Here is a 9,792-nt window from a genome sequence, read left to right as displayed (position 1 = left end):
TGCTTTCCAAACAAGGGGAATGCACACCGTTCTGCTTAATATACCACATTTATTACTTTTGAACTGATTAATAGAAAGAGTGGGTCAAGACCACTCGCATCACTGTCTTTAGAAAACGGAGGAAGGAGAGAAACAAAAAGCAGCCCATAGCAACAACGAATCAACTTGTCCAATAGAAAGGAAAAAAAAAAAAAAAAAAAAAAAGGGGGGGGGGGGGGTAAATTAGGTCCAAAGACTGTCAGAGGGCCCCTTTTTTTAAGACCTTAAAAATTATACAGTGGGCAAGGTTTTATCAACTTAACATTTCTTTTACTTTCGAACTCTTAAACCTCTTCCATCCCCTTCTAGATCCTCCCTACCCTACCACCCCACACACTCCATCCAACACACTGGGAAAACAAAATGAAGGGCCTTCTGAACATTTGCAGTCCTCTCAAACAAAAACATGGTAAGCGTGTAGAGAGATTCTGGAGTGAGTGTAGCTGGCATACGCCTACGATGAAAATCCACCAAGGAGGAAACTCTGCTGGGTCCCGGTTGAACATTTGAACATCCTCAAAAGACAGATTGGGGTGGGGTGGTGGTGGGGTTACAAAGAAAATGAGACAAACAGCCCATTTTTCCACTTTGGGACACTATTATTAGTCAACACTACAATTTCTATTTGATTTGTGTGTGTTTGTGTGAGAATTACAGACCTGCTCTTGGACCATTTAAAAAAAAGAAAAAGAAAAAAAAGAAAAAAAAAAAACAACAAGCTGATCCATTCATTTCAAAAAGGAAAAAAAGCAGCATACAAGGGGAGAAAGCATATGTAGTGGAATGGGGGAGGGCAAAAAAAAAAAAAAAAAATCACCTAAGGATGCTATGCATTTAGTTGTAGTCCTATGAATAATTGTTTCCTTTTCTTTTTACTACAAGTTCAAAGTAAGTCTTTAAAGTCAAAAGAAATCAAAGTCTTCATTTAGTTTCTGTCCTTTGTTAATTCTTCACCCCTATTAGAATTTCTTTAAGAGATCTGGATGTAATGACGTAATGGGGTAGAGGGCTTTAAGGGGGCCATTGCAGTCTTTGACCAAAGCACCAACTGTTACTTGACTCGTCCTTGGCGCTCCTAGAACATGAAAGGACAGCGTGTTACACACAAAGCAGAAATTACATCATACAAAATATAGGCACATTGCAATAGATCCTTCCAGTTTCTCTTGTTAAATGTGGGCATCCACTTAATACACATTTTAATAGTTTCATAAAACCACGGCTCTTGTTTGCAAACGACAACCTAAACAGCTGTGGGTTTTAAGGAGGAAAAGCTCGATAACTTAGCAGCGTTACAGGTACCAAAATATCAACTACGTAATGTATGTGAAAAATATCCAAGTGGCACAGACTCAAAGTATGAAAACAGGCTAAATTTCTTCAGAATACAGTTACCTGAAGCCTGTAATGACTTCTGTTGTTTGGGTTGCTGGGATATGGCTCACTGCCTTGGACCTCCACCTGTCACAAAAGAAGCAAAAACTGAGCACAACTGAAGCACTTCAGATTGAAAGAGCCAGGTCTTTGTAGTAAGATCATTCAGTAATTTGGCCCAAAGGATTACTTAGAAACAGAGCAGATTCTGAGTGGCCTAGCTCAACAGCTAAATATCAATAACTCTATATACAGATAACAGATATTAAAATAGATAAAACCAAATGTTGTCCATCTCAAACTGACATATATAAGACAATGTACCCTAGATGAATCTTCTTCAAATGTCCATTTATCATTTTTTATTTTTCAGTAAGCAATTAATTCAGGTTTACTGTCCTCAATTAAGTGGCTCAGTTTCAAGTCTGGGTGTAAACATAACTCAAAATGAACAAATCACCACAGGTTAAAATGCTGTTTTTAAGACTTCGAACACCTGGGATAAAATTTAAAAGGTTTTCCCTTTCTTACAGAGACCACAAAAGAGCAGTTATGCTCTCAATTCATTTTTGAACAGATGTCTTGCCATCAAGCGAGGAAGGAGAAAGCCAAAATACCCAATAAAATTTAATTTAAACTACATACTGCAAATTCACCTCCACCAATAGTCGAGCTTACGTATTTGAGCATAAACATTGTGTAGACAAAGATATTCATGAAAAATATAAGTTTTTGCTTTTTCCCCCCTCTTGTTATTTTAGTTATATTTAAATCTATCCAAGCTCATAGATACTAAGTGGTAACCTCCAGGCAGCGCATTTGGGTTTTTAGCAAGCTACACGTGTTTTTCCAATCACAGCAGTTCTGAAAAATAAAATGCAAAATCATGTCAATAGATGTATCTATATAATGCCAGTGCACACCATTAAAAAATAATTAAGAGGCTAATTTAAATTAGGTTCCAGCTCAACACTGCTACGTGGGTGCTTTGTGGCCCAACAATGATGACAGATGTTAAGCATTGTGGATCTTTGTTACCAGTATCCGCTTGCCTTTTCGCCATTCATTATTCTTCTGATATGCTCTGTCTGAATAATCCACTCACCAGCCAACTGATGGAGAATCCCAAAAGCAACAATCCCCACCCTTGTGTCACACACACTTGGGGTTCAGTATAGTTCATTGAAGGCAAACTTAAAGATGACACTGAATAAAACAACTGTCCCTAGATTTGCCCAACAAATAGAAAATCAACAAGCATTTGGAGACGGGTGGGTGTAATTTCCAATACAGAGTATGCTTATGTAAATTTAAATACTGTCTCCACCTTGATACGCCCATATTTTGGATGTAATCCATTTGCCAAAGAGGAAACGCACAATTAAGATGAAATAAGGGCTGGCAGTATGGAGTCATTTCTTGCTTACTACACCAACAAGTTTTGTGTGCTTGCACCAGTCTGTGGCTTAGCTGTGATCCAGCTGACACTGGTCAAATGAGTTGACAATAGGAAAGTGGCATGAGTTGTACCCAAAGTGAGTAACATTTTCCTTCACCCGTTTTCTCAACTCCATGTGTGAGGATGGGCTCACGGGAAGAGAAACTAACAGGGGAGGCAAAATAATTACGATTAAAAATGACAAAACACATGTCTCATCTGACGGACATGAAAGCATACAAATACTTTAAGCACTCACTTCCCTCCTCCCCACCTTTTTATTTGACCCCCTTTTGAGTTTTAGTGGGAGAGGGCAGAGGTCCCATTGACATTTATCCTTCTAATAACGGACAAGTAAATTTTAATCGATACATTTTACTTTTCATTTCAGTTAGCTAGAAAAGCAATGTTATGTCATATCTGGTGCTCTTCGTAACAGAGCTTATTAAAGTAACGCAGGTATTGGATTTAGTAACTGACTAAAGACAAGGTCTCTATTTTGGCATCAAGACTAACTGATCAATGTATCTGTAGTCAAAAAAGAAAAAAAGTAAAACACGAAAGGAAAAAAAACCAAAACACACCGCTTGCTTGAAAAAGAAAGAAACCCTAGAAAAAAAACAAACAAACCATTGAACGATCCCAGTATAAACTTAACAAATTTCCCTTTTCGGTTTGACATTTTTCCATTTTTGCTCCGCTACCTTCATGCTCAAATAAGCTAAAGAGATTATCAATATCATAAAGCAGTAAAGGGGACCACATCTCTCATAGTTTTAGCAGCACAGCAGCTTCAGCTGTGAACAAGATAACACTGATAAAGTTGCTATAATTACACAACTAAACACCATGCATGTTATCCATTTTATCTTTGTAAATGTTTTCTCTTGCTGTCCACTCTTAAAGTAGAACATTACATGTGACTGTTAACAGGTAGAACATAAAAGCTAAAGGAAAAAAAGATGACAAATTGTTCTAATCCATATAAGCACATGAAAATCAGCTCTCAGCCCATCTGTAAAGGGTTGTATTGTACCGTTTCTTTGTAATGCATAACATCAATGTTGTACAAACACACATACACAGGCTTCAAACACTCCACCTTTTTTGAAGATCACACTTGTTTTTCATTCATTTGTTATGTCATTCACTTTATTCAACGGTGACTTTGTTACCTTTTTCACACACTCTTCTTCTTCCTGACGCTTCTCGTAGTGAGAAAAGTCATCGAAGATGGAAGTGGTGTGTTTATATCCAGCGATGATCTTTAGCACCTGCCTGGCCTTGTCCAGTGGCACCTCCTGTGTGTCCCGAGAGTTGGTCACTGGCTTATTTTCGTTGTTCTCCAGTCGAATGTGCCTCAGTTGACTGTTGGGAACGTCCTTAACAAAGATCCAGCGCACATCAAAACGACCCTTCCACTTGTCCTGCGACCACACGCCAGCAGACGTGTTGTAGTCCACGGGTGAGCGCATTTCTGCTACACCACAGAAGTGACCGCTCCCATTGACACTGAACAGAAGATAAAGTGGTCCTTTACCACCCAGTGAACGGTAAGCTGCATCAAGCCTCTTGTTGCCATGCTCCGTGCTGCACCAGATGTTATACTTGATGGAGCGGTGGATGTCATCCTCGGAGTAGCTCTTGATGATAAACACCCTGCCCTGCTTGGGATTCCAGTCAAAGTCCTTCGGGTTATAGTTGTTGACCATACGCAACTTCTCTAAAACTGGGTGAGGCTCCGAAGGGACCCCTGGAACCACACCCACTCCTGAAGAAGAGGGAGGTGACTGGCCTGTACCACTCCCACTCGTATCCCCAAATCCATTGGCCCTATTCCGTGGTGGGACCCAGCGGGTAGGTTGAGATTGTTGTTGCTGTTGGCTTGGTGGAGGAGGACCACCCTGGGAGAGAGGAGGCTGGGGCATCTGACCCATACCTGGCTGCCCAGTGGGTGGAAGCTGATGCTGACCCATCTGGGAAACAGGTGGAACCAGTTGTCCATTGCTCAGGGGCATTTGTGGATTCCCCACAGCAGTACTTCCAGGCTGCGGGGAAGCCTGATTGGGCGGCTGCCCGTTGCTGGGAATAGGGGGCACCTGCTGAGGAGTGGTGGCTTTAGGCATTGTGCCCTTGTTGTCCCAAGTGCCAATGTCCATGTTGTGTTTAATGGGCGGAGGAGGCAAATTAGCACCAGCCATGCCACCCTTAGTTTTAAGCTTGGGCTGGGGTTTGGCTGGTTTGCTGGCAATATCAGCCCAAGAGGCAGGCTTGGCAGGGGCAATTGAGACAGGAGGCATGCTGGGAGGTCCAACAGATGATACAGGGCCTAGTGGACCCCCACCGGGTAATCCAGAGCCAACTACTTTAGGCGCCAAGTCCCCGGTACCACCAGGAGCAGCACCACCTATCTTAAGTCCCGCCATGCCCTGGTCCAGGCTGTTCATACCAGGTGCCTTGTTAAGGGGCTCGTTGGCAGCAGGTGCAAATGGGGACTGTCCATCAATCATGGCACCTCCAAGTGAGCTGGGAGCATAGGCGTAGCTGCTGCTGTAGCCAGAGCTCTGCGGTGTCCCCGACTGTCCCTGAGAGCTGTTGTTACCCCATGCTGAGAAGTCGATGCCACTGGGGAAAAAGTTGAAGCCATGCTGACCTAGAAATGGGTTGCTCCCCAGGGGGCCTGGTTGGCCAAACATAGCGTCCGGGAGGTAGTGGGGTTCCCCATTGCTCAGCTGTCCATAGGAGGCCAGGTAAGGCATAGGAGGATCCCCACCTGTGGACCATGCTGCCTCATTCAGGGAGTAGGAAAATCCTATGGAGGGGCTGTAGTAGCTGGGCATGTACGAGTCCGACATGGCCGTATAGGCATTGCTCTAAATGGAATAGAAAAATGTGATTTAGTGACAACATGGGGAAAAATAAATAAATAAAAAAATTTGTGGAAAAGCACCCTAGCATTTAATTATTAAAGCAACATATTTTGTAACATTAACAGCTGAACACTCCTCTTAACATGAGCGCAACTTGTTCTTCATCCAGGGAGTGAAACCACAGTAAAAATAAGTAAAGTAATTGAACTGTCACTGCTCACCACCGATTGTGACAACAATGTAAACAATCCTCTCACTATTCCTCCTTTAAACTCATCTATAAATAAACAGAACTAAACAATGAACTGTTCCCCCACCACCATTTAGAGTGTCTTGGAAGAAGATAAGGACAGCTATTCTTCTGAGTGGACCAAAAGACAGGCTCTATTATTTTCCTCTACAGCCCACTTCACAGTGCATGTGTACGTGTGTTAGTTACTGCACAGGGAACAACCACATTTAACAAAAATTAAAGCAATAAAAAAGGTGAATAAAGAGATGCACATTAATATTCTTCGTAATCAAAACACAAAAATGTGCAAAGTAAACCTTTTTTTATAGTTTCACTTACAATTAATAATATGGCTGAAATTGGGTTTAACAGATGTGCTAAGATTACAGTAACTAGGATATATTTATTCATATATGCACGGTCATGAAACTTGTCATGGATGCAAGCTAGAGAATATCAGCTGATCTCTACATCACCATTTTAACTTCCTTAAACCAGAATTTCAGTTAACCCTTATCAGATTTATCTGAATTTTAGTGCAATAAAACAAAAAAGATTCGTGTTCAACTAAGAACATTTAAGGATAAGCCAGTAACAGACTACTTTAAAAAAAAAAAAAAAAGGGAAAGATTCAGATTTAAAAAAACAACAACAAAAAAACCCAACAAAACAAAAACCTCACACACTGGGAAAACATTTACCTGTCTGGCCTGAGTATTCAGGTAAGGCTCAAATTCATCGTCATTCAAAGTATCCTTTTGGGTCACAGCTCCGTTTTGCACTGTAAATGAAACAACACTTGTGTTAACAGGCCTGTGCAACCCCAGAGATGCAATGGGTTAGACATTATCAGGCAATTAACATCAGCACCAACGCCACTCGTTACATAACAAAACCACTCCCTGAAATTAGAACAAGGGGGAAAAAAGCAATAATTGCTCAGTATGCTTCAGATTACATAGTATGCTCAATTATTTGAATCAGGCCCAGGAAAAATTAAATGGACTTGGAAGTAGTCAAATACTGGCATAAAAGAGCACTAAAGAAATTTAGATTCCCACAGCAATAGACACATTAAAATAATAGATAAAACCAATACTGACATCACTTCGAGAGAAAAAAAAAAATGCATGTTAAAATGCAGGTAGATGAGTAGTGCGTGTGAGCGAGCCCCCCCGCCCCCGCGAGTTAAAGAGCGCTCTCTGTTACAGGTGATGTTCATGTGCTGGAAAACACGAGATTGTCAGAGCTTTTCGGAGAAAGGGACAGAGAATTAAAATAAAAATTATTTGTTCAATGTGTTTATTCAACATTATAGACTGACAGCATAATGATGGGAAAGCGCGAGGGCCTTTCTGACACAGGAAAAGCATGTCGGAAGACGTGTCATTTTGGTTAACCTAGCAACCAGCTAACATTAGCACGCTAGCGTCTCCATGTTAACGAGCGCCAAGAGTCCTTTCAACTTGACGGAGTTGGCTAACATTAGCCAGGTCGCCAGCGTGCTATAGGGTGGCACCTGTAGCCCTAATATTGCAAAAGAAATGTCATAATGTCTGATAATTAAAGACACTGAGCAGTAAGGTGTTTTCCACGCAACTATGGGTGATAAAAGGCATTAAAAGTAGAACCAGGAAAAGGATGCTCATGTGTATCATGCTGCCATTTAAAGTTAGCCACTCTGGAGACAGCTAGCCTGAAGCTACCTGTGGGAACCTGTGCGATTTCTGGGATGTAAAGGACACTTAAAATTGCTTTGTTTAAAGCCTGAAAAATCCCAACCTGAAACACAGTATCATTAGGCGTTTCACTCAAGTGATAAATTATATGAAAACCTTTAAATCGTGTACACAGAGGCCCATTCTACCCGAGCAGCTAGGAAGCCAGCTATCGCGTTCGCGCACGCAAGATTTTCTAAAGCGAAAGGTACATAAAAAGATTCGCACTCTCTCAAACCCAAGTCGACAATGTTAGATAATATTTGGTCTTACCTTTATTAGCTTGGCCTTTCGGTCTCTGGATTGGGTCCAGGTGATTCATGAAGGTTTGATTTATGAGAAGAGAGGAAGGGGAAAAAATAGATGAAGAGATATATTTTCAGCAGTCAGTTCCTTTAGCAGGTGGTCAGGCCTACTGCACTACGGAGCCGCTGCCTCTGAGCTAAGCTATCCTCGCTAGCCCGTCGCGATGCTGAGAAATTTGGCCCCCGTAAATGTTCAGAAAATACCTCTCTTTACCTGTTCAAGAAGACTGCTGGCTGACATGTCTTTCCCCCCCCGGAGCCTGTGTAACTGTATTTACTCCTAAATAAAAGCGGCAGGGTAAAATAATTATCAAGCTATTGAAGCGTTTCAGCCAAGCACCCTTATCTCTCTACAGAGCCTGGTTCTACACAATGGCGGGCTGCAGTTTGCTTGACAGACTCCTCAACATGGCTGGGCGGCCCTCGTCAACCCACGATGGTATTTATTTACAAAAAACGTGCGCCCCCCATTGGTGTGGAGGAGCCAGGGTGATGTTAGAGGCTATTATTTTCATTATAAAACATCAACATCTGAAAGATATTTGAGATATAAATTTCTTATAAAACCACTGTAGGATGTAGAATACAACATAACAATATACAATATAACATAAATATGTTATTTATGTTTCATATATATGTGCTTGATGGTTGCTGAATGTGTGGTGCTATGACAACAATTTTCCTCTGGGATTGATCAAGTCTCTCTGATTCTGATTCTGATAAACAAAACCACATCAGGAAATCAGGATTTCTAATCTAAAAATCCTAAAAACTAATCTGTTATATAACTGTTACTTACCCAGGAATTTATTTTCAAAATTCACTGCTGAAACAGTTGCACCTTTAAATCATTTTCATGCTGTTTTTGCACTGCTTTCCAAATCAGTAGAGCAGAAGGTTGCCCCAGAGTGAATGTTGTAGGTTGCAAAATTACGTGTTTCTTCAGAGAAGCCCCCAGCCTGCCCCAGGGGAGCTGCTGTGTGAGCTACAAGCTTGTGAAGTCTGTGATTGTACAGGTTGGAGGTATGAATGAATGCAGTGCCGATTCTAGAGTCTATAGTGGCCTTAGGCAAAAATTCACAGGTGGCCCCTTCAACCACCATTCATTAAAATTATGGTTTAAAAAAATCTGACATCATTAAAAGAAATTTCGCACTCACTGTCACAGCCACCACAGCTGGACACCCTTGGCTGCTCTGCTAGCTTAGCTAAATAATATTAAATGTCAAAGAGACTAAAATAAATACTGTGACGTTAGTGGGTAGCAAGTATTTCTCACCCAAAAGTTAAGGCTAATCTGGCAGCAGTTTAGTTATTTAATATTGTACAGTACCAATCAAAAATTTAAGACCACTTAAAAAATGGCAAAAAATCACATTTTACTTGATTGGATCTTATAAAAAGGTTCCAAGTAGAGCTTCAACTTGCAACAAGAAGAAATGGGAGTGAAAAAAGAGAGAAAAAACATGTTTTTTTAGCATGCAGTTTATTGAAAACAGCGCTTAAACTGAAACAGGCTGTTTTACAGCTGATCAAAAGTTTAAGACCACATGCCTTTAAAGGCTAAATCTGTGCAAAAAATGTGGATTCATTGTCATTTTCTGTCAGATAGTCACCCTGTCATGACTTTCTGATGGCAAAGGCAAAAAAAACCTCTCCCTTTTTGGTTGGGTTGTTGAACTGCATCAACAGGATCTCTCGCCGTGCGCCATTGCTGCTGAGGTGGGATGCAGTAAGACATTTGGAATTTCTTAAATGATCCTGAGAGTTATGGAACAAAAACGTCAAGTGGAAGACCCCCCAAAATTTCACC

The 9,792-nt window shown here is 41.1% G+C and overlaps 1 protein-coding gene across 1 annotated transcript; it reads right to left on the bottom strand.

The window, feature by feature from the left end:
• Positions 1 to 672: 672 nt before the first annotated feature.
• ythdf2 (YTH N6-methyladenosine RNA binding protein F2) lies at positions 673 to 8,384 on the bottom strand. The gene is made up of 6 exons (XM_085391410.1): positions 8,191 to 8,384; positions 7,945 to 7,969; positions 6,655 to 6,734; positions 4,027 to 5,724; positions 1,435 to 1,500; positions 673 to 1,114 (listed from the first exon to the last, which is right to left on the bottom strand). Exons 1-6 carry the CDS (start codon positions 8,215 to 8,217, stop codon positions 1,091 to 1,093), a joined length of 1,920 nt encoding a protein of 639 aa, XP_085247536.1. The 5' UTR covers positions 8,218 to 8,384; the 3' UTR covers positions 673 to 1,090.
• Between the last annotated feature and the right edge of the window lie 1,408 nt (positions 8,385 to 9,792).

This window comes from Rhamphochromis longiceps, linkage group LG19 (genome assembly GCF_057381845.1).
Source record: "Rhamphochromis longiceps isolate RC_006_pf linkage group LG19, R_longiceps_female_GT1.1, whole genome shotgun sequence".
Taxonomy (NCBI): Eukaryota; Metazoa; Chordata; class Actinopteri; order Cichliformes; family Cichlidae; genus Rhamphochromis; species Rhamphochromis longiceps.
Note: the sequence above shows the minus strand (reverse complement) of the source record. Positions and strands in the feature narration are given on the sequence as shown.

What these genes read in the sequence shown, in the direction of transcription:
- ythdf2 (XM_085391410.1), bottom strand. Translation starts at nt 8,217, where the DNA reads ATGTCAGCCAGCAGTCTTCTTGAACAG. An exon ending in TGAATACTCAGGCCAGACAG is followed by an intron (nt 5,725 to 6,654) that starts GTAAATGTTTTC and finishes TATTCCATTTAG; the next exon opens with AGCAATGCCTATACGGCCAT. An exon ending in GAAGTCATTACAGGCTTCAG is followed by an intron (nt 1,115 to 1,434) that starts GTAACTGTATTC and finishes TTCATGTTCTAG; the next exon opens with GAGCGCCAAGGACGAGTCAA.